At 39.3% G+C, this 26,132-nt stretch overlaps 1 protein-coding gene across 1 annotated transcript in view; it reads left to right on the top strand.

Annotated features, from left to right (window-relative positions):
* Cep128 (centrosomal protein 128) overlaps positions 1-26,132 on the top strand; it is a 362,133-nt gene that overhangs the window by 292,561 nt on the left and 43,440 nt on the right. The window contains exon 20 of the mRNA XM_051150095.1: positions 9,546-9,569. Coding sequence (XP_051006052.1) covers positions 9,546-9,569 — 24 coding nt within the window. The remainder of the gene's footprint in view (positions 1-9,545; positions 9,570-26,132) is intronic.

The following is a 26,132-nucleotide window of genomic DNA, read 5'->3' as shown; positions in this document are numbered from 1 at the left end:
CCCAGTGTGTTTGAACCCATGTGCTAGAGCTTGCCTGTTGTTGGAACCTACTTAAAAACACATACAGCAAAAATACATTCCTTTTCTGATATAGTGAAATAAGTATACAAATGCACAAGTCATAGTTTTTATCTGAACATTAAATTTTACTGTGGTAAGTGTGTTTCTTGTTGCACTGCCATCTGACAGCTTTTAAAGGTAAGGTTCAGGAGTGCTCTTCTGGCATAAGGAATTTTAAGGAGGAGGTCTCAGAAGAGTTTTTCAATGGATCTCTGAACAGATACACAAAATAACTATGATTACTAATAAGTATTTACTACCTTTTTGCTCACAAAAGCTCATTGTCAGCATGCTGTATTTTCATTGGCTTCATTTCCTAGGACTGTTAAGACAAGGATTTCAAGAATGAGAATAGTAGGCCTTGGGAGGCTGACACAGGAGGATTGCAAGTTTGAGGCCAGCCTGACCTACATAGCAAGAGAAATAAAGAAGACATAAAGAAGAAAAAGGGAGGATGGAGATAGGAGAGGGGGTGAATTAGATTCATTTGGAGTAGACCTGCATTACAGGCAAAGCTCCACCATGTAAACATGATGTTCTCACTCTTACTCACTTTTATTGAAATTAATAGTAATCTGCTCTTGGGAATGTGGGGGGGGGGGGTGAATATTAAAAAATAAGAACATATGTTAAAGGTAGCGAATACAAGTTTTGACATCTAAACTTTGAAAAACCAGTGTTGATATTTGATGCAGGCAACTGAAAGATGTTGGAGTAGAGAGTACGGTGAGGACACTGTGTCCCTTCTACTCTCCAACCTTGGAATTCATGGAAAATCTTCCTGATCTCCCGGCCTTTGCACTGCTACCCACTCCTGTCTTCCCAAGACTTTTGGTGGCTTTCTCCGGTCCATCCTTTAAGCTCCCTCTCAGATGAACCTGCCCAACCTCTGCACAGTGAACCTCTGCCCGTATCACAGCACGGTCCCTGGCTACCTTCTCTATTTATAAATTTCTTTTCATTTGAATAGTGAGCTCCGTAAAGAAAGACAGACTTTATCTTCCTCATTGATGTTATTTCTGACTTAGTGCCTATCTCAATAAATGGTGAAGGAATTAAATACATACATTAGTGGAAACAAAGGAAGGGGAAAGAAAGGAACCGAGGCATTGGAAGAAAATGAAAATCAAAAATTCCTGAAAGAAATTAACAATAGCACGAAGAATAGTTTGTAGCCCGAGCATTGGTATTTATTGCATATCAAACATGTAAAGAGTTTTTTATAGTTGAATAAAAATCATATGGCATTCCTTTTCTCTCCTCTTTCTTTTCTCCTGCCCCTGCCTACCGTGTGTGTGTGTGTGTGTGTGTGTGTGTGTGTGTGTGTGTGTGTGTGTGTGTGGTTTTTTGAGACAGGGCTTCTCTGTGTAGCCTTGGCTATCCTGGATTCTCTTTATAGTCCAGGCTGTCTGTGAACTATCAGAGATCTGCCTGTCTCTGCCTCTCTGAGTACTGGGATTACAGGTATACTCAGCTCAGAAAGTAATTCTCAACAGACATCAAAGTTTTTCAGTAGCCACCATGCTTTGTTGAAAGGTCCAGATTCAGTTGTGCATTTAGAATCTGGACCTATGCTCGTGCTGTGCATTGCATCATGGAAAATGGCATAGACAAGGCATAAATATTCACCAGGCTGTGCTCCAATAAAGCTTTGCTTCTGAACACTGACATTTTGATTTCATACAATTTCACATCGTATTATTCGTCTTTGGTTTTGTTCAGCTGAATAAAAATATAATGCCCATTACAGTGCATGGTCCTATAAAAACAGGTAGCTGCCTGGATCTGGCCACTCCCCTGGCTCCCCACTAGCTTCAAGATAATCTTATGGAAAAATGTTTGACCTTTGTAAGATGAACCAGCACAGGGAAATTGGGAATAAGTCTTTCACTTTCACACAGGATAAGATTTCTGTTGGTAGAATTTGGAGTAATTTGGCAGAGGGAAGGAAGGTCTAATGTCATATGATCAGACCTCCGTGGTATACTATCACTCAGCATCCCGGATGTTGCATTATCCATGGTATAATTGAGAGTCTGGGTAACAGTCATGGTAGCTGAGACTGCTCGGGGTGGCTACTGGAAAGACAGAATTCTATTTATTCCATCTCTTTTTAGACCTGGGGACTGAATATCCATTTCTTTCAGTACAGCGTTGTGAAATCAAGACAGCTTGGGTGCATTAACCTAAATCCCTGTGTCCTTTCTCATCCTGGAAGGGACAGTGTTTGAGATTTCAAGTGATGATTTCTCTAGACTTTGTGGGTTTTAGTTGGATAAGGACTTATCTGGGGAACCATTTTATAGCACTACATGGTATCATTTTCTCTATATGTAGAAATTTTAAAAATTAGTTGGAAATTATGGTCTGTATATGTGTTATTTTTATCGCTATACTATTTTGAGCACTCCCAGTAACTTTAAGATAAGCAAGCTCTCCAACTCTTTCGTAACTCACATCTCTCTTAAACAGCCGAATCTGCTCTTTAAACTTCCACCTTGGGAAGAGGCTAGTCAGTCTTCAGTGAAAACTCAGAATGCCGCTCAATTGGAAGATAAAGCAGTTAAGTATTTCATAGATAGGAATCTTTACGATATTTAAAAATTGAATAGCTGAAAAATGCATCTGCTTTATTTTAGGGCATACAGGATAATCCAGCCTTCAGGTATGCTTCCTACAGGGACATGTAAACAAGTTACTTGTTTTTTTTTCCTCTATATCATTAGATGTTTATAAAAACAAAAAAACAACCAAAAGGAAAAAAAAAAAAACAGCTTCTACAAGGCCAAGTAATCTGAGGTTTATTTTGTATCCTTTATCCACCTTTCTTTCATCACTGTCTGTGTGTATTACAGATTAATAATAGTGTTTTAATTAAAGCCAAACCAAATAGGAAGAAGAAAATGTAACACAAAGTCAGCCAAATAGTTTGTTTTAAACTTTCCAGCTTGAGTCTTCATATTCCTCAGCTGCATCCCCTCTGGCATGTAACACTGAGAAGTAGCTACACACAGGAACACATGGTAGAATGTAAAACGGAAAAGTGTGCATGTGTCTGATGTGTCCCCTGCAGAGGATTGCATACATGACCGTGTATAAATTAGGGTGTGGATCATTGGAATGGCACATGACGGAGCCACTGAATCACAAAGATGGACTGTGTGGTTGTGCCATTTAAGACTCAACTGTGTGACACACAGGACAGACAATGACTATGATTCAGTCCTCGGGAGGGAGGGGCTTGGTTAAAGTGCCCTGTGCTCTTTTGGGGTTCCTTGTGATTGTTTTCTTCTGAGAAGCCCAGGTGTGTGCCCTTGAGGGAAGCAGAGCAGATGGCATACTCAGGGCTTTCCTTGGACCATTCGGAGGTCATCAGGTGCATAGCCCTTTTCTACTGAAAATACAAGTCAACCCTGATTATTCCCTACACATTCTCCATGACACAGGCCTGCTCATAAGCCATGGTGTAATCACTACTGTGGTATGACCTGCTCGGGCTTTGGAGGATTTTTGCAAATGTGTGACTAACCTTACAGGTCTCTAGCTGTAAGGTTAGTCACACATTTGCAAAAATCCTCCAAAGCCCGAGCAGGTCATACCTGTAAATCCTTGAAAAAAAAAAAAAGATACGTTGTTTTCTGAGTTGCTGCCTTTCTTTCTCTACTACCCAACTGCTATTCTTGCATATCTCTTTGGGAATAGTCGATCTTAGAAATCCTATCAGCGGTCATTTGCATTGCCACAGCCACTGCCATAGGCTTTATCGTATGTGCTGATAATTTTCACTTTGCTGTAGCCCAGATGCCACACACTGAAAAAATGAGTTTGTTCCCTGCTAGTAGCCATCTCAATGTGGAATTGGGCATTCCCAGGAGAAAGATAATTCCACCTTCCACCTTCATTATTTCTTTAAGGTACATTTGTAGACACACACCTTCATACCCCGTTACATTGTATCGTAAAGGAAGAGGAATCTTGAAATTATCATTCACTTTAAAAGATAAAATTCTTAGCTTTTTGATTTTGAAATAAGTGAAGGTACCTAACTTTTATATTAGTTTTATAGAGTTAAGGAGAAGAATTTATAGCATCTTGAAGCAAAACCCCTTCCCTCCTTTTAGGCTGTATTTTCCAGTCTCAAATCTAGAGAGAAATCTAAAAAGCTTCATTCATCCACCTCATTTGCATTCCCCAGTTCACAAACCATCATTCAGGCCCTTAGGCACTTCCCTTAACTGTACGTACAAAACTGTACCCAGCCCTTCTGACAGTACAATGTCACCCTCTCCTGAGCAGCCAGCTGACCTGTTAGGACTAGTAGTGACCTCTCAACAAACAAAAGCACAAACAGAAGTGCTCGTGTGAGATGGTAGCAGAAGAAAGACCCAGCAACAGCTGCAGGCCCACAGGTCTCTGTCTTCACAACAGTAATACCCAAGAGAATATTCTTGAATAGCAGAGGAGACACTTTGAGCCGGCTTTTAAAGCCTATGATTGTCTCTGTGCCTCTGACACTTGCCACATCAGGCTTGATGACAAGGAGTGTTATTAGACACTGTGTGTACCAGGACTGGACATGGCCTTTTACACTTGCTTTTCTTTGTAAGTCTGTTTGGTGCTTTAGTGACAGCATTTTAAGATAAAGCCTTCATGTGTTATTGTGGGGTTTTTCTCATTTATTTCATCAGTTCTGATTTGTTATTTCGGACCCTAAAGTAGGCTAATTTGAAAGAAGAAAAGTCATATAAGTAGTTAATGAAATAACAAATAACACACATATTATCTACAGAGATGAGACAACAATAATCTCTTATTGCCCAGTGCTAGGTAAATTGGACAGTGGGTGGTTGGCACACCAGTGCCAACTTCTCTAGTACCATGCATGCTCAGCCTTGTGAGAGTCTAGGGTAACTTTGACTATTGAAAGGGAGCATGCCAGCTCTGGTATAGATCATAATAGCACAGTAGCACATGGTATATTCAGAACCAATTTATGCTATATTATAAACACATGTTTTTTGTGTTGCTGTATTGAGATTGTGTTTTTTAAACCTTCATTTTATTTCAGCTTATTTGAAATCCCTCTAGGGAACACCTTGATGGTGATAGTCAATAAAAGCTTTGTTCTTCCTTTCTTGTATTCATCTTGACATTTGGGGAATAATGTGTTTGAAGTTACTTCTACCTCTTTTAAGTTATTAAACTATGGCTAACAAACTGTTAAGTGCAACTGCTTGCTACGAGGAAATAATCCAGAAGCAAAAGTGTATATAGTACTTGTGTTTAGTTTCATATAAATATCCTTTATTAAAGGGATAGCAGGTTCAGTATGATTCTGCACTAGAGAGAGTTGATGTTGGGCCTGGTCAGATGGCTCAGTTGGGAATGTGCCTGCTGTGCAAGCCTGAGGACCTGATTTCTATCCCCACTTACTAAATTGGAAATTTTGGTACGTGAGTGTAAGCAGAGCGATGATGGGGAGCTGGAGAGTGGAGGATCCTTTGCCAGCTAGTTAATTTAGCCAAATAATTGAGTTCCAAATTCAATGAGAAGCCCTATCCCCACCCCCCCAAAAAAAATGATGTAGAGAGTGATTGAACACCCAACACCGACTCCTTGCCTCCACATGCACACACAGACATGTGTGTACACACACATACAGCACTAGTGGTAGTGATCTTTGGGGTGAAACTGAATAGGCTGTGTACTTTTAGTGGGATGGTGTCCTCACTGTGGGATTTTCTTTTTGAAAACTATATAGCCATCATGATCATCTGCTCCAAAGAGGATTGCCAATTTCTTTTACACATAAAGCTTTGACTTGGAAAAGACAGATTCATCTTATGTTTTGTATGCCAGTGTTGTTCCTCTCCTATGTTCATGATACATTTAAAGCCCTTCTCTGAAACTGTTGTGTGAGTGTGATGAGGGCAGTGGAGTTCTTCAACTGTATCTTCTGATGGCCAGAGAAGTCTTATTATTTTAATCTGTAAGCTTCCAATTTATCCCTTAAATGTGATAGCTAATTCTATGTGTCTAATTGATTGGTTCAGCTGACTCAAGAGAACTGTTAGTGATCCGCCATTCAGATGCCACTGATCCAGTTCATGCTCATTCCCAACCTGGCGACAGCCCCTTCCCAGCTGCAGAGACGTTAATGAATTTGCCTCGCTCATTCCTGAATGTTAAGGCACACTCCACTGTGACCATCAGTAAATGAATATTTATGGTTCACGGCAGGGTACTCACCTCAATCAAAAAAGCTAAAATATATTTTAACAGTATGCGTGCTGTAAGCTTCCTCCCAAATATAGCTCTGTCTGCACGGCCCATCAAACTCAGAATAAATTAGAGTACAATGTCTAGCTTCATTCTTTCACTAGATAGTCTGAGATAGTCACCTGTGCGTATAGCTGTTAGCCCTGCGCAACAGGCTAGTCACTGAGCACCCCCTCTGTGGCAGTCCTGGAAAGATTAAAATCCCCGTTTGTTGATACTGTAGATGTTTCTTAAATTTTGCCTTTTAATTAAAGAATGCTAGAAAACGAACTATCTAATCACATAAAACCAATGATAACTTGTAGATTTTGTCCTCCCCACACTTTGTTCAATATATTTGAAGGAAATTTCTCAGTTGATTTCCTTTTGATATTATGGTTGTTTAACCTAAATTTTCCTCAGTATTTTTTTTTTTTTTTTTTTTTTTTTTTTTTTTTGCCTCTGCATTAGTCTTAATTTTTTTCTTTCCTCCTCATTACTGGTGTTAGCTCTTTTATAAAGGGAAATTGATTTGCTTAATTCAGTAACATCTGTATACTATTCCTACATCTTATTTTAGATGTTTTTATATTTTATATGTAGGTTATTAGATAGTTTTGGAGAGTCCGACAATTTCTTAAAAGCCCATAGAAAATTATGTATAACTATGTTGTATACAGAATGCATTTTCCTGAGAATACACATTTTTATCAGGCACGCAAATCTCTGACTGTATAGATAAATCTATCACCAAGAACAGTTTGGTTACCATAACAGTGTCATCATGACTATGCAGGTGGTCTTCCCTCTGTGAGTCTCCAGTCTTTAACTACCCCCTTTAATATTACTGTGCTTTTGAAGGTTTAGACGTAGACATGAGGGCTTTAAAGGGTGTTGAGACTACAGGTGGAGCTTGAAGATAAAGTCTATAGAAACAAAATCTGGCAATTCAAGGAGGGGAAAAACAAACAAAGAAACTTCAGCACGGAAGCGTTTGGTAGAGCAGTTGTTGCATTTTTAGTCAGTTATGGTTTTCTACATTCATAAGTTTTAAAATCATATGAATTTTACAAGATGAGTCGTTTTGTCTTACTGATGTCCTCCAAATGAGACTTTAAAACTAAGTGACTTAGACCATGCTTCAGTGGCTAAAACAATGACTGGACTCTGATTAGCTGTTGTTATTTGACAACGTGAATGTATAAAATTGAGGTTAATGAGAACTTCCTATTTCTTTTTTTCTCATTTATTAAAAAAAATCTTCTTATAACTTATTTATTTGTGTGTGTGTGTGGGGGGGGGGTTGCTACGCCTGAAGAGGCCTGAGGATAGCACATATGAATTGATTGTCTTCTTCTACAGTGTGGATCGCAGAGATCCACGTCAGGTGGTCAGGTTTGTTGGCAAGCACTACCCATAAGCCACCTCATAGGTTCCTCCTGATTTCTTTTTTGCATTCATTTTTCATGGCACCCTGTCTCCATTACCCCTCAGAAAGAAAGTAGGCTGTAGACAAGCAGGAGTTAGGTCCTGGTGTATAGGTGCAGTGCTGACTGGCCTTTCTGTTTCAAGCAGATGGTGTTATCTGGCTGTGTGGGTCCATAGTCCTATGGACTAGGCACATATTTACAACCCATACAAATACTTAGATAGAATTCAGACATATAGCATTAATCAGATTATTTTTGCTATAGGTATGATAAGAACTAAGTCAGATGGAAATTAATTAAGTTCTTCTGTTTAGACATTACATTAATTTGCTTATTTCAAGCCAGTTCTGTGTGTTCTCTTAAAATATTCTAACCCTAAACAGTGTGAGCCCACAGAGCATGGTATGGGGAAAACTTCTAGTCCAAGTAAGGAGTGTGTATTTGGGTTCCCTACACAGTGGTTACTAGGGGCTGCTCTGTCTGCTCTGCCTGCAGGGGATGGTGAATCATTGCTGAATGATGTTGCTCCAGGTTTGCTGTGAATAGGGAGCCTGGTAGCAGCAGAGTAGAGACCATTTGAGGTATCATACGCATTCATGATAGTGCTCAAACAATGGCACTCCATTAGTCACCATGGGATACTGAAATTTGAAAATCATGGTGGCAAGGTAAAGTCCTACCAAGTACACCAACAAAATGTAATTAAGCAAGTTGAGTTTCTTAGCAGCCAGCTTTGGGCTCACTTCCCATAGTATATGGTGTTAATATGCTAACCTTTGCCCTCTTGGCTAAATGTTTACAGGTTGTTGACTCAGTTTCCCAGTGGAAGGACTGGGGCTCTACTTCTTCAATCCTCAGGGAAGACTACTTAGTTTCTGGTGAGGCAGAAAGGATATGAATGAGGGTCTAGTTCATTCTGCCCCTTGTTGCTGTGTGATACTGTGCAGAGCTGAGGAGTGAGGCATAAATGATTCATTAATGTAATTAAAGGAAAAGATTTGAGATCTATAGATTTCTTCCAGTTGTTCAAAATAGCAGAAGAAAGACACGTGGCCTTGGCCCCCTGGAAGATCCGGTCTTCATCTTCACCTTCACACTTAGCTTCCTCCCAATCCAGTTTTTAAACTTGGATGATATGTCCAGTTTGCAACTCTCATCTCTGGGAAGAGTTGAGATTATAGATGTTGACTTCAAAACTATTTTTTTTTTTCTTAATCATTTGGCTTCTTAAGTAATGTTGTGACTCCTTTAAAACAAGTACTTCTATAAACTAAGTTTCTGTAGAGGAACTAAGATTCTATAGAGGAACTATATAGCTGGGTCCTCTTGGGGTCAGGGTTAGTTTCATGGAACTCTTTCTCATTCAGTGTTTGTGTATGAATTTTAATTATTGAAGTTACATTTACTATCACATGCTTTGCTGTTTGTCTAATGACCCTAGTATGTGTGTAGTTTGTGTGACACTGCTACCACCCAGCTGTGACTCGTGTACTCAGATTTATCTAACACTTCCTTAAGTGAAGCTTTTAACAGTGCAGTAGGGATCTGAGCTATTCCTCTCAGTAACTGGGCCTGAATTCATCATGTTTACTATTATTAAATTAAGCCCACATTAAGAAGAGGTATTGTGGTTCCTTCATGCCTGTTTTTCTGTTGCTGAGATCATCCAAATAATGAGTTTCCAGTTTTTGCATTTTAAAAATAATATTTTGCCGATAACAGGTAGACAGAAAAACCTGCAACCAAAATCAACTTACAGCATTGCTTTAATAATTCTGTATTATGCTTCATTTGCAGGACCGTGTAAATGCATTAGAAACGGTAAGTGGGGACATTTTCCTTCTTGTATCAGAATTACTGCTCTCTGCTGTGGATTTCAGAGCCCACCAAAGGGAACAGTTCCAGAAAGCATTTATAAAACTACCACTAAGCTTCAAAGCGGGAAAGGCGCTAAACTCTGTCTAAAAGGTATGTAGATATAGACTTTTTCTATGCAAACTTTCAAAATAAAAGGGCGAATGTATCGAAGGTGCCGCAGCTGTCTCAGGATGGACATGCCAAGACATTCTACTCTGTGGAAAACAGCACTAGTATAAATATGATCCATGCCTTGTATTTATTTGTGCATTTCACTCTCACTGCAATGGTTGGTTGGCAAGCACTTTGAAGCCCAGGTTTTTAACATATTGTTTTCAGTTTTCATCATCCCCAAAAGAATGAAAAGAAGAAACTTGATCAGTCTTTTTCTGATAACCTTAATTGAAGAAATCTAGTATTGGGGAATGATTTTTAAGTATCTAGCTATAAACACCACATGACTGCATTTATTTCTTAGAAAAATGATTAATTTAAGATATAAGAGAGAAACCAACATATCTACAGCTGAGGTAAGTAGACAAAGGACAGCTCTAGTCATCATAGGAGAGGCTTACGTTATAATTTCAAGTGTAAACTAATTCAAGAAACAAAATCCTGTGTACTTCCGTGATGGCTTAGAGACCCAAGGAGCAAAAGCACGAGAAGCCCACAACAGCACTTGTTAGATAGAAACTATGTCTTGTGATTTGCCTTCTGCTTTCCCAGCTTTAGAAAGTACGGTGTTTTACTTTGATAAGCATTGCTTTACAGTCGCTACATGGATCAGAAAAACAGGTCTGGGGCTGTAGCTCAACAGTAAAGTGCTTGCCTGATATTTGCAAGACCCTGCATTCAGTCTCCAGCACCATACAAAATAAAGGAAAGTATAAAAAAAAAAAAAGCAGAATAAATTATAGTACCACTTTATGGCAAAATATTATGCAACAATAAAAAGGCATATTTGAAGAAATAAAGACTGCCATGCTGTTGTGAGGCGGGGGCATATAGCAGTGTATAAAACTTTCATACAAATACTGGATATGCATATTTTTGCATTAAACAGTCATTAGGAAACTACATAAAATGCTAACAGTATCTTGAGAAGTGGTGGTTTTTCTTTTGGGAAATTTTTAATGTACAGGAAGGAGTAAAAATCCTTTAACTTATAAAGCTAATAATGAAAGTCACTGTACTTTGAGAAACAGAAATGAATGGGCTTGTTTTTATAAAATGACACTGTCCAAACTCTAAAGAATGTCTTCCCTTGATTTAGCTGGACCACCCAAAAAGTTCACTCCCCTTCCCCCTTCAGTGTGATGGTGATGGCATTGGGGGAGGGCAGTGTCTGTTTCTCTACATTTTTATTTGGTGTTAGGAGTGTCTTACCAACAAGATTATGAGTTAAATATTCTTTTCAAAAATATGAACAGAATCACAATGTGTGTATTCGTAGACTGAGAGCACATTAGATATGTATGTACATATACATATGTGCGCGCGTGTGTATATCTGTGTATCTTGCTTGACTCAGCATCTGTCAAATGGCTGATATCAAAATAATTTTAACAAATCTTGATACCTGAGAACAACAGCAACACAAAAAAAAAACTTGGAAAAATAATAAAGCCTAGTGTTGGGTTGCCATTACCATTGTGAGCATGTGTGTGTGTGTGTGTGTGTGTGTGTGTGTGTGTGTGTGTGTGTGTGTGTGTATGTATGTATGTATGTATGTATGTATGTAAATATCAGAACTTTGGCAGTGTGGTACCCAAAACTGAACGTTACATTAATGCAAAGCCTTTCTCATTTCCTTGTAGTCCTCATGCTTGTGGGTCTTTCCTACCTAACATCTTTCCTAATGAAGTATCATGCAGTAGAATCTTAAAATGCCTTTTCTAAAGGGTCCTTTGGAACCAAAGGTAAAAATTAAAAGTCATCAGGAGAAAAAAGAAAAATGACTAAATGGAGTAGGTTTGATACAGTTACAGTTGTCTCAAAATATGATTGTCATAAATAAAACCATAAAAATTAAGATGCTTGGTAATAATGTTACCCCTCAAATATTATGAAGTCCTCTGACTTGATAACGGCATTATAAGAAGCAGAGTTTAGTTCACTTGGTAGGATCTTCACTGATAAAATATTTTGTGGTCCATAAAATCAAATATGCTAAAAGCAATCTGAATCATTTATTATCCCCTCATAATTCAGCCTCTAGAGCATAGGCACATATTGGTGTCCCCCACTTGGCTGTGGCTGTGAAGGTCACGGATGGAATCACATGCGTGGGAGGGGGTGTTGTGGGGGAGCAGACATCACTTTGCATGTCATCATTCTGTTAAGGGTACTAATGATTATTTCATGGGTTCATGTAGTTATAATGCCCCAAGACAGGGTATTTCTTTATCATCTTGTGGCACCATTTGACAGTTGCCACCAATGGTCTCTGTGTTTATGCCTCTACCCGTCCTCACATTTCCCCTCTCTGGCTCACTATCAGAACAGCTCCTTGCTTTCACATTATACTCTGCTTGTAAATGAATCCCCATTATCTATCAAAAACTTCATATATATGGTTACATTCAGCAAATATGCATTGAATGAAAAATGTTGAATTGTGTATGTCCTATTCTCAGACAAGACTATACATAGTAAAAATAAGTATAAATATTATCAGTCCAGTATTTGAAGGGAGAAATTTCCCAGAAGTACATTAATTAATTTCTGGATCTTTCCAGTTAGTACCATACCCTAGTTGTTATCTTACTGAGCACTAACCGTTTTCTCCCTTTACCTTGAGTTTACCAAAAAGGAAAGCAACCCCTTTAACTAAAATATATCAAGGTGATCTCCCAAATTTAAAAAAAAAAAAGAGTGATTACTTAAAGAAGATTTTGGACTGAGAATCTCAGTTCATAGGCACTGGCACTATGAAACTTGGGTGTTTCTGGTCACTCTCAAGGTAGTCGGATTAAGGGGAGATGTCACTTACATAGAAGTGAGTTGCTGCTGTGAGGGAAAATGTACTGCTCACAGCACTGGAGCGGGAGAGCAAGTGCACCGTGCAGCAGCTGTTACAAAACAAAGACTGGAGGACAAATGAGAGCAACATTGTGTCTGGGCACATCATAAAAATTGCAAGGGTTGTAGTTTAAAGACATGATGAGGAGAAGAGATTTATCTGTGAAGTGTGAGGAGTTGGCAGTGTCGTGCAGAAAGAGGCAAAGGAGGCATTCCAGACTGAGGACGTGATAGAAGTGAACACAGGCTCTGTCAAGCTAAGGCTTTGAAGACAGTTGATATCATGCTTCTCGTTTAATTATAAAATGAGCTTCTGTCAAATATGCTTATTTAGCTGCTTTATGATGCCACAAACAGGATATTATAATTGAGTCAAAAGAACAGAGAACTGCACAGACAGAGGAGCGGAAGGAGGGAGGGAGGAAGGGAGGGAGGAGGAAAGAATTGGGAGAGGCAAGAGGGAGGAGTGCTGAAGGGAGTCAGTGTCTTCCATAGTGAAAAAAATGAAATGAATTGAAACCAGACACAATCATTCATCTGTGAACAGGACTCATTTGCTGTCAGTTATCTGCAGCTCTGACCTCTACAGACTAGTGCATTGCTGGGTGCAGAGATCCTAGAGGGTCAGAAAATCCAAAGGGGACACCTGGCTTTTGTTTTCTTTCCGAGCCTTTCCTGTTTTCTCAGGATAGACTGACAACACCATCAGCACACATAACAGCTTATATAGTGATCCTTAACAGTCTGGCATTGTGAGATGCAAACCAAGGAGTTAGGGCTTGCTCTGCTACACACACCAGATACAAGTGGCTTCCTTTTGAGATCCAGTTTCTACTGGTTGGCCACTGGATGCTGAGATATCCTTGGGAAGACTTCTAGTGTTTCTTTGGGCATGAATGCTGGGAGCCAAGGAATAGTATTTTTTTTTTTTTTTTTTTATTCCATTGGGAGCCATTATTGGCTTTTATGCCCTCACCTGTGGTTTGGAATGTGGTTAAAAAAAAAAAAAAAAAAAGGCAGGGGGTAGTCACCCTGTCCCTGACAAAGTGGTGTGGTGGAAGACTGTAAATAAAGATGGGAAGGGGCAACTTGGATGCAAGCCAGCTTAAGAAACGTGCTTGGGAAAATGAAGGACTGGGCACATTCAGTCCTGCCACTGGGCCTGTCAACGACTAGCAGATTCCATAACTGAAGGAAGGGCAAGAGGAAGAAGAGCAGCTAGTAAGAAAGTCAGGAAGAGAAAAAATTCACAGCATGTCAATTTGAATCATAACTTCATTCTCACATACTTTATAAATCTCCCTTTATTGTTATTTCTAGGAACACCTCTATGGGGGTGTGGGAGGTGGCGGGGGGGGGGGGGGAATACTTGCTGACAAGGCAGCTCTTAGAGGAGATAGGGAGGGAGGGAGTCGGGCAATGGCCAGGGCAGTCTAGCAGCTCTGGCTGACGAGCTTTCAGACCATTGTCTAGCAACCCGGTGCTTCTTTATTTATACAGGTTTCACAGAACAAAGACAGACTAATGATTACCCAAAAAGTAGAGTATGTGTTTGATTTTCATTACATGTCCAAGGTTACAGGTTCAGTCACAATTAGAAAATACAAACAGAACAGATTTATTGTTAGCCCTATAACTCCAATTTAAAGACTCTAAAGAAGGTCTCCTCCAAAGCAAACACATTTATTATGTGACAGCCTGCTTTTAGCCTTGCAGTGTTTGTAGTTTGAGTGCGCTCCAGACAAACAGAAAATACCTGAACTGGTCTTTTTATGAATAAAAAATACTAATACCTAACTTCTTTTACTGTGTTTCGTCATCTACTATATAACATAGAAGAAGTTTGTTTTAGTCGATTAATCTTATTTACTGAGTGTTATTCTTTCAGGAGTGTACCCTGTATGGCCCCTATCTTTAAACTACATTTCGAGACACCTGAACTCTGTAACCTGTTTTCCTGGCCAGTCAGGATTTGTCAATTGTCTCTGTTTACCCTGCACCAATATAATGTTTGAGTTATCTCAGGGGCAGATACCCCAAGAAGATTCTTGGAGTAATGGCCTCATCCAGCTATGTGCTTATCTGTGCTTTATGATCTCCAAGGCATAAGGAAGACTTCCAAATAGCATCCGCATAAAGTTAACTTTTACGTTTTCCTAAAACAAAACTTTCTCAGGAAAAACGTAAAATGCATCATAATGAAGAAAGTCCCTAGGAATGTAACATGCAGAGACTGAAGCCCAATAGTTACAGATAAAGGCACAGCGATTATAGCAATCTACTCTGCTTTGCTGGAACTGTGTCAAGCAGCTGTGCTGGCTTCACAACTCTAGCCCTTTTGAGTGAATATGGCTGTGCCACACCTTGGTACTTTAGAGTCTCAATTTTTATTTTGAAACTTGGCACAACTGCAGTCCTACAGGCATCCCCATATAAAAGTGGAGATTCATTAAGATAAAATTAGGCTGTGGTAGCGGTTCAAGCATAGTGAGTACTTGGAAGGATGGCGCTGTGGCCAAATCTAGGAATTCAGGCTTTTCTCTTTGCTCTGCCTGCCTCTGTGTAATCCTGCTTGGTCCATCTGTGGTCATTTTGCCTCCATTACAACTAGTAAAATGAAAATCAAGCTATAAAGGGATGTATGTGCCATTTAATGAAATTTGAGAGTTGTATATACATGTTTGTTTATATTCCTGAGACAGAATTTAATCACACAGATATATATATAGCTCTAAGATTTAAAACAAAACAAACAAACAAACAAAACACCATATAAATGATGGCCATTTGGAAATTTCAGTGCAAGTTTCCAAACAGCCCTTAATTCAAAACATAAATTCTATGGAAACTGTAACATGTATGGACTGGAATGATAATGATGTGTGATAGATTAGCAGAAGGGTGCTTAGTAAGAAATTTAAGTACTTAGATGCTTAATTTTTATTCCTTCTCAAGTCTCTGATGGGAAAGCCCAGACAGTTTAGTTTTATAATTAAGCTTAGTTATTTGTTTTTAGGTCTAGATAAATGTTTTAAGTTGATAGAGATGTTTTAAGGTGATAGATATTGATTTACATTCCGAATTTTAGACTCACCAGGATAGGAAAGATGTTTTCTTCAAGGCTGCCAAATACAAATAGCCAAAACACTATGAATGTAACATTTATATAATTTCTGGTTGTTTTGTGGTCCTTCCTGCTGGATGTAGTTTATTGTATATATATATATGTAATAATATAAATGTATATGTAAAAAAGGAAAATTATAAAGAAAATTCAAATTAAGATGAAGAGAATAATAAGCATAGATAAATCTAACAAAAATAAAAAAATAGCAAGAAGACTAGAAATTAGTGAATTAGTAAGAGGTAACCATTCAGTAGGTCTGACAGAGTGAAGTTGGTGACTTGACATTTAAATTTGATTTGACCCGCCTTCCTTGGTGCAAGTGACCACTGTTACTTGTAAGTGAAGACACACTCACAGGTGCTATAGAATGGAACAGAAAGGGGAGAGCTGTGGAAGTTACAATTGGAATATCGATCGAGGGAAATGACCAAGTCCCTAGAAAAGGTAACTTCTATGTCTAAGAATAAATTTAAGGAATGGACTCATGACTGAATTGTTAAATAATTTCTTCCAAAGAGTCACCAAAACAGAATAAGTTTAGATTAAACTTCCCAAATATTCCAGAAAGAGTTGTCATAAAGCCTTTTCTAGAGACTAAGAAAGAAGGCAGGTGCACAGCTTGTGCTTTGAGCCACAGTGAAAAATAAAGAAAATTAGTGTATGTTCAATTATTTCCATGTATACAAAATTAATGTACCAAATTATTAGAAAAATTAATTTTTAACGTTTTTATACAGATTTATATAAAAATTGTAGCCATGAAAAGATTGAAGTTATTCCTAGAATATAGATTGGTTTAGCATTAGAAAAGTAACCAATGTAATTCACCACACTGATAAATTACGGAAGACTCCTGAAGGTACTGGTCTTTATTAGTTATTAGGTAATTAAAACTACAAAGAATTGTCACTTTGTTAGCCTGTATATATATTTTTTATCTGTGTTTTATATCTATGATATATTTTACTAAAAACGAATTAAATTGAAACATGTTATTAGAAGCTAGATTTTTGTTTTGTTTTTACTTCAAACTGATTATTGCCACCTCCAACAATGATGTCCGAAGATAACTAAGAGACGCGGTGTGACTTCCTGCTGAGGTCACGTGCTCCCCTGGACAGGCCGAGTTCTTCCAAGCACTTTCAGGCACAAATGGTATAGAGAGAATTGCCTTTTCATCGGCTCTCTGCGTACGTCTTGTACCCTGTCCTGCTCGATCTGTCCTTTCTGGTCTCCTTTCCATCGACCAGCGCGGTGGACACTTGAGAGTGTCATCAGAGGAGTAGGCAGTAAGCATCTCAGAAAGTGAGTGCTTAGTAACCATGATGCAATCTTTCGCTTCATCAAGTGCTTTCAATGAAGTCAAAAGGGAATTTAATCAAACTGATAGATTGCTGTAATTAATTTTAGGTGACAGCTCACTATGTAGTAATTGTCATAGAAATAGGAAGACAGTCAAAAGAGTAAGGTTGGCATGGGAACCCTGCTTTCATTTCTGTGTACTTTCATGTGCACAGAATTCCTCAATGATCAAATCTATGGAAACAAAATACAAAAAAATGCACTGGAACCCCGACTTACAGAAACAGTATCAACCTTTACCTGTGAACACACAGGTTAATTGGGTGCAGGGAAGTGGGTGCCATCCTTATCCCACCACATTATGCACTTTTCTTTTCTTTTCTTTTTGCTAACATTTCATATTTAAGAGTTTTTAAATATCTTAGTTACAATGAAAATCACCAGAAAATTTAAAATGTAATTTGTCTCTATTACAATGTTATAACAGTAAAAATTTATTAGTATAATATATTATAAAATTATTAGACATATAAGGGAAAGGGTAAATGATAAAATTAGTATTTTTGTGTTTTCTTTCAAAATTATTTTTATTCTATGAAAATTTCTCATGAGTATTCCATATATGCTGATCACACCTACCTTCCATGTTCCCACTTCAACACCCCCTGGACCCTTAGCACATCTCTCCCTAAACTTTGCCTTTTCTTTTCAAATTAAATAAATAAATGCCCCTGAGTCCAATTTATGCTGCCCATGTATGTATGGTTGTGGGCCTATCTACTTAGTATAAGCAACACCAGTGGCTAGAACCTGAAAGAAAAATGCTGTCCCTCCTCTAGCATCCTCAACTGTCAATGGTTCCTCAGCTCAGGGTGAGAGCCTTGGTTCCACCACCCCATAATACTGGAGTTTTAACTGGCTTGATCTGGTACTATGTGCTCATGAGTGTGCTGTTGTGTGGTTTTTGGCTCCTGGTCCTAAGTTCCTGGAGTAAAAATGGTCGAGAATCAAAAACTACTTACAGATACCTAGGCCATATAGCTAGGCTTCTCTCTTACTAGCTCATAACTTAATAACCTATTTATCCTAATCTACATCCTGCCATGTGACAGTACCGTGCATCTCTCCACATCTGTCCGCCTACTTGGACCTCTCCTTGATGCTCACTCTCCCACTTCCTCTCTTTTTCTCCACCCTTCCTAGGAGTGGATGTTCCACCCTATTCTCTCTATGGCTCAGTATTGGCTGGTCAGCATTTTATTGGCAAGGCAGAGAAAGAATAAGGAGCAATGTTTAACAAACTTGAGAAAGGAGATTCTAGAAATTAAAAAAAAACAAAAAACAAAAACAAAAACAAAACAAAACATAATAAGACCATGTCTGGATTTCAACCAAATATTGGGATAGAGAAATCAGCATGTGAGTGATACAATGGTAAACTATATATAAACTATATACAAAGTATATATATACGAGTTATATATAGACTATATACTTGCACAATAACCTTACGCCAACAGTGTTCACTAGCCGTATCATGCCAGAAGACAGTATTCACAGCATTTTCCCCCTTCTCCTTTTTTTTTTTTTTTCCTTTCCTCCTCCAGAATTCTCTGTATCTTAATTGGGGCAGTAACAGGTTGGTAGAGATGCCCCACACACAGCTGAGCACTCACAGCCAAAATCACATATTCTTACTTAAGCCTACACCAGTTATGCTTCTTTCCACTGACTGCTGCCCACTGCAAGAAGCTCTTCTGATCAAGGTTGAGAACAGCATAACCATGGGTATGAACAGAAGTCTTTAGAATGCAGTTTGACTGGATGACATGTTAGTTAAACAACAGCAGTAGGCTCCTGCCAAGGGCCTATAGTCTACCTAGTCATAGGCTGTTGACCAGGTTTACAATATCAGACACAACAACCCCTCCTTTGAAGCAGATTTTATATCCAATCACAAGTTGATGTGTTACTCTTATATACATCATGCCACTATTGCACAGTGGGCACATCTTGCCTGACAGGTCAGTGTTGTAGCATGCAGGAAACAATGATGGGTAAGACCACTGATGTCTTCTCTCTCCTAGCAACCTGCATAGTGCTTTCCTGTGCTCTGAAATCTAGTCAGCAAGGAAAATTTCCTGGTCGGTTCATAGTCGATCTCTCTGAGTCCTACAACTCCAGTTGTATTCAGCAATAGGATCTTTCCCTCTAGTTATGATGGCAACCAAGATAAGTGCAATAGCTGCTGTTGTTTGGATGCTTCCAGGAGCCCCTGACAACTAACTCATGCCTAGCCCCGAGATTCCCGTGTAACAACCTAGCTCCTGGGAGCATCATTGTTCACCTATGCATAGTGACTCTGTTCTTAGTTATATCTTTAATTAGCTTATAAACTAGTGGGTTTTTAAAATTTACCCCCATTACCCTCTCATCTCCCTCCTGCTACACCTAATACCATTCCTTTTCTACCTACTCCCCTTCTACTTTCAGGTCCTTTTTTTTTTTAATGTAGATTTTTAAATACAATGTATTCTGATCACAAATTCCCCTTTTTCATCTCGTCACAGATCCCCCCAACTCCCCACCCATTCAACTCCACGCCTTCTTTTCCTTTCTCTTTAAAACACGGAAAAAGCAGAATAGAACAAACAAATATAATAAGTAAAACAAAACAAAGAAAAGCCACAAGAAGCAAATACAGTTAAAGAAACACATACAGAAAACCCATAAAAACTTAAAACAGGAAGCCATAATGTATGAACAAAAGACTAGGAAGACCAGAGAGGCTTGTGAAGCCTGAAGCATCAACCAAGGACCGTGAGTAGACTGGACCTAGGCCCCGTACACAGATGTAGCAGATGGGCAGCTCAGGATTCTTGTGCGTACCATAGTAAGGGGAGCAGGAGCTGTCTCTGATGTTGACTCTGTTGCCTGCTTGGGAAGTGACATGCTCAGTCCTGATGGGACTTGTTGAGCTGGGGTGGGTGATTGGGGGGGGTCTCCTTTTCTGAAGAATAGGGGAGGAGCTGGAGGAAGAGGAATAGAGGGTAGGACTATGAGGAGAAAACGGAGAGGGCTATGATTGGGATCTAAAGTGAATAAATAATTTTTAAAATGCCCAGATAAGCCATTATGAGACAAAAAAAATAATCTCAAAAAATAGATTGAATTAATTTAGTGCTGGCCATCTATTGCTGGGCATGGAGCTTGCCCTTAAGTGTGGTTAATGTGGTCAATGAGACTCCATTAGAGAAAACTAATTTTTCTCTTGCAAATGGTTATTAGTTTTTAGATAGCTTCTGGGTTAGGGATGAGATCCATCTTCCTTAGATCTGTACATACAGCCATCTCTGTGAGTTCCTATGTGTCTCAGTCTTGTGTCTAGAAGGCCTTATTTTCTTAGTATCTTCCATACCCACTGTCTCTTCAGCTTCCTCTTCCATCAGGTTCCCTGAGCCTCAAGGGGAGGGGTTTGATGGAGAGATCCCATTTAGGATTGGGTGTTCCATGGTCTCTTACTGTCTGCACATTGGCAGTTGTGGGCTTTCATGTTTTCTTAGTTGGTATCCAGATGAGTTGCCTTATGGTCATTTTCAGGAACACATTCTTCTTAAGTGGCTGCATCAACTGTTAACCACTTTCAAATTCTTGTGAAAGATCTAAGCTTCATGAGAACCTTCCTTGCTCCATGACAAGCTGATGATGGGCCCAATCTTGTATAGACCTTGTGCAGTTAATAACAGCTGCTGTGATTTCATGTCCTTCCTGGAAGTCAGCATTCCATACATCCAATTATATGTCTTCCATCTCTTGTATTCTTTCTGCTCCTTCTTCTGTGATGTTCCATGAGCCTTGGGGAGGAAGATATTGATGTCCTATATGGCTAGACATTCAGTGGTCATTTATTAAAGTTTCTGCAGTTACTGCTGGCCACTGCAAAAAGCAGCTTCATTGAACAGAGTGTATAAACAGTAATCAGAACGAAATATGACAGCCATGTTATGTCCATGTGGAAAATAGTAGCAGTAGTTTGTGCAGTAGGCCTTATGACCTCTCCAGCCCTGGGTTTTTGACCAAATTTATATTCAATACTGAAATCCCCGTGTGAAGAAGTCATCAAATCCAGTGAGAAGGCAGTTAGTTGCCCGCATAACAGACTCGGCAGAAAGCTCATCATCTGCACCCGTTTGGTATTGTTGCGTTCAGGGCACACAGCTGAGTAATACTGGACTCATGCTCCCTCAAAAGCCTAAATAGCTCTGTATGGAGCACTGAGTGCTGCCAGCTAGCAGGAAGCTTACTTCCCAGTTCCAGATCAATTTCATCGTGTTCTGTGAACAAGGACTGTGGTGTCTTCAGCAATAGAGTCTTACCTAGTTCTGATAGGCAGTCAACTATAACAAAAATTGTTTGTATTGTTTTGGGGGCCTCAAGGCAAATAACCATTAGGGAGGTAGTGCACCCCTGGCCCTGGGATTTTCCTTTAATAACTCATGGCTTCTGGGGATAGCTCTATTCACCTTCACACACCGTCTCCTTTTGTTTAAGTTGTCAAATATAGTGTTTGTTGCATTCCCCAAATTGCCTTTTTTAAGGATAATTTTTATTTTTAAGCAAATAGTGTCTATATGCTACTGATATGAAAAGTTCACTGACTACGTTTAAATGAATAGTGTACAGTTTTATTTTTAAAAGCCACTATTGATATATGAGGAGATAGATGGCTCCGCTGGTAAACTACTTCATAAGCATAAGAAACTGAGCTGCAATCCCCTACCCCTATGTCAGTAGCTGATCATGGAGAGGCACATGGAAAATTGGAGGATTCCTGGGGTTTTCTAGCCATGTTGTCTAACCTGATCTGTGAGTTCCAGGTTCTGTGAGAGGTTATTTTAAAAAATAAAATTGGTACCACAGTTTCTTTATCCATTCTTCTACTGAGGGACATTTAGGCTGTTTCCATGTTCAAATTATGGCACCAGCCAAAGACAATACGTGCAGTAAACTTTGAACCCCTACCCAGATCTACCCAATGGACAGGACATTCTTCACAGTTGAGTGGAGAGTGGGGTCTGACTTTCACATGAACTCTGGTGCCCCATATTTGACCACACCCCCTGGATAGGGAGGCCTAGTGGCACTCAGAGGAAGGATAGCAGGCTACCAAGAAGAGACCTGATACCCTATGAGCATATACAGGGGGAGGAGGTCCCCCTCAGTCACAGACATAGGGGAGGGCAGTAAGGGGAAAATGGGAGGGAGGGAGGACTGGGAGGATACAAAGGATGGGATAACAATTGAGATGTAATATGAATAAATTAATAATATATAATAATATTGGGAGTAATTAGAAGACAGGCAATGTTGCACTCTTGCTTTACATGTGTGTGTGCACGTGCACACACACAAATGCACACTATGCACATACAATAGACATGTATACAGACATTAACACTCAGAAGAAATGCTAGCATTGTGAAAATGTGACTTAGCAATTGCCTAAATTTATCTAAGCAACATTAAAGCCTATGTGTGTGCTTATGTGTTGGCGGTGTAAATAGGTTAAATAATTACCTTAGAAAGTAATCCAATTTTTGAAAACCCAGTGACTGAAAGCAGATGTGTAATTATGAATTTGCAGTGGGTTAGCAACCACTCTGCTCCTTGAATATTTAACATTTTGGGGTGGGGGGGATGTATAGTTCTAAGATCTAACCTAAATAACCTGAAGCAATTCAAAAACATACAAACCCATTGAAATCTTGAGAAATATTATTTTCATTTTTATTTGTTCTTTTATTTATTTTCACACAGAGTTTATTCATGTAGCCTTGGCTGTCTGGGACTCACTTTGTAGACCAGGCTGGCCTCAAATTCACAGAGATCTGCCTGTCTCTGCCTCCCTGAGTACTGGGATTAAAGTCATGTACCACCACGCCCAGCTAAAAATATTATTTTTAAAACATTTATGGCCTCACAAACAATTCTGTTAAGACCTAAAGACTCCATCCTGCTGTCATTAGGGATAACATACGTGAACTGCACATATACTAGTGACCTTGAATATTAGTGTCCAGTCCCTGTTTATACCAAATTCAAAAGGGTGTGTTTTCTGTCCTTTTGGAAATTGTAACATAGTGCAGAATATGCTTACTTCCCCCTGTGTTTTGGGATATGCCAGTTGATACAACTTTCTTTCTTTGCTACCCTGAATTTTACAGTAGTTATTCATCATTGATGACATTTGCACAGAGCTCCGCAGAGTCTGCAGTTGAAGAGAAGGCATTCTTTGATAACAAAACAAATTGTGCCCTTGACACTTGGGAATATATAGTCACCAAGGAGTTAATGTTCTTACTAAGTGCCCCTGCTGTGCCCAGGAAACACTGACCTGAGTATATGAATCTGAATCAGGCCAGATAAGTGTTAATTATTTCACTGCCTCTCCTCTCCTCCGGATTTACAAGGACCTTGAAGCTAAGTGAAAGTTGCCTTTATCTCTTTAGAAAGGCCAAACTTGCTGTTTCAAACCCAAAGATGAAGCCATGTTCATTTTTTGGTTTTGCCAGGACTATGAGGTTCTCATTGAAGTTGCCTGAGAGGTCCAGTCCAATTGGCTTTTCACCAAATAAAACGCAGTGTGCTCTGTACGCTTTTGACCCAGAATCAGGTGAATCTCAGCAGTCTTGGCTGAGCCACATTGTAAAATTTTGGATTTGTTTGGACTTGACACTTCCTGGGAACCCATTCAAACTGAAACCGGAAAAAGGTTTTGCACAAATCCTGTCCCAGCCTGCCCTGCCAAGGTTCCCACTGCCCCAGCATTGGTCCACCTTCTGTGCATTCGCATTGAGGGCAGACGGAAATATCTCATGAATCTCTCATGAGGGACTTTGAGTGAAACAATCTAGACATTCTTCTTCATCCACCTTTCCCCCAAATACAAAAGCTGGGGTCTGTATTTATTAATATTGAAATGTTTGCCTTTTGCAATAATGGGGTCACCTTCAAAGGGTTAAGCCTCTATAAGATGACTGTTCCCGGTCAAATACAGTAACCCTGCTAAAGCAGGGGCCCTGTTTATAGTCGCAATCCAAAGGCAAGAGGTGATCATCAAGTTAAAAATAGAAGATTTTTTCCAGCTTGGAAAAAGAAGATTGTTCCTTCTACCCCTGTCAGATTTTCATAAGAATGCACACATAGGGAGTGTGTCCCTGCGAAGCTACAGAAGGAATGCAGCTTCCATGGCAAAGGCAGGCGGTAGCATTATGGCAGTGCACAGTGTTCAGGGGTCAGATTGGCAGCTTCCTATTTGATGCCAATAGGACATCATGTTGCTTGTCAAAATGCCTTGCTTGTGTTTCCTAGTAACAAACTGCATTTGGGGGTGGGGGTGGGGTAAGACATTCTTGCTTTATATTGTGAAAATAATAAAAATATTCTTTATAAAGCAAAGTAAAAGTATTTCTGAAAAATGTACATGTTTCTGAAAAGGTATATAAGAAATGCCTTCTGTATTTAAACATATATGTCTTGGTAAACTTAACATTGTAGTAGTATATGAGGTTTTTACTTGAGATCTCAAATCAGCCACAACATACACACACACACACACACACACACACACACATACACACACATACACACACACACACTCACACACACACACACACATACACACACATACACACACACACACACACACACTCACACACACACACACACACACACATACACACACACACACACACACACACACTCACACACACACACACACACAAAATGGTGTTACACTTGCAATATGTCATATGTAGGAGTAGTATATCTTACATGCATTTGAAAAATAGGCTTTTTAAAACTAGTTTGGGGCATTTTCATTGTGTGTGTATTTGAATGAATTACAAGTTTGGGGTGATAGTTGCCTTGCTTTTCAGTAATGGGTACAGGTTTGTAAAAATCATACCTGGGTAATTGTGAAAGTGTCTAGTTTCTGGTCCTGTTACCATGCCAGCGAGCTACCTGACCCTAGGTGAGTTATGAACGTTCATTTCGTGTCTACTTGGGTTCTGTAATGATTGGGGTGGAATTAATAACATTATGAACACTTATTCCTCATAGTGGCCTGATCTAGTAGTCTAGCAGGGGCTCCATGAGAGTTTCATGAAATGTCCACTGCATTAGTTTCTGTCACCATCACCTTATACTGGTTTAATCATGAAATGGTGTGCATCAGATACTTTCCAAGTCCCTAACATGTTTCACTTGCTATAGTGGTACAGCTGATTACTTCCTGAGCCAGGGGCCCCACAGTGTTGTAAATGTTAAAACTAGATTGAGTTTTAAACATCCTTGTAACACATCGTTGGTCTGTACAAAAAGCTCATGGCTTTGTGAGACAAAACCTGGGTTAGAACGAAGTGTTCTGCTTAGCAACAATATTCTTTCCCTCTGTATTCTCTGCTGTGACTGGTGCAGGTAAATAAAAGCATGTGATGGATCTCTTCAAATTGTCTTATGACTCATACAAAGTGAATGGGTGGAGCACTAGTCACTGGGTTCCATAGGGCTATTGAAAAAGAAGTAGAGAGAAATGCAGGGCTGATGTCCATAGACCATGTTCAGAATATGCCCTAGATGTATTGGTAGACAGAGTTCCATAAAGCGGCTTTGATCTACGTTTTCTTCTTGCTTATGAATGTTGGCATGCCCCTAGGCTGCGGTACTAGTTCTGTCTTGAGCTTCTTCTGTTGTGTGAAACACCTCATTTGCTCTTCTTTCATTTCATGCATCTACATAACAGCTCTAATACCACTTTCACAAGTGTTTATAAAGTTTGTTTTGGGCCTTTAATAAACTTTGATCTCAGATGAAAGGCTGAAGCCAGTATAAATTGTCACTATTAGCATTATTAATATAAATGCCCTAGATGGCCTTGTGTTAATTATTTAACATTAGTGAACTATTTCAACCTATCATTGCCCCCAACTGCGTTATATTTGAACATCAAACAGTAAAAGCCAAACCATTAAAGTAGCCCTTCCCTCATTATCCTCCTCCTGGGTACCCTTAATTAT

Source organism: Acomys russatus, chromosome 1 (assembly GCF_903995435.1).
Source record: "Acomys russatus chromosome 1, mAcoRus1.1, whole genome shotgun sequence".
Classification (NCBI taxonomy): domain Eukaryota; kingdom Metazoa; phylum Chordata; class Mammalia; order Rodentia; family Muridae; genus Acomys; species Acomys russatus.
This window is presented reverse-complemented; position numbering and strand designations above follow the sequence as displayed.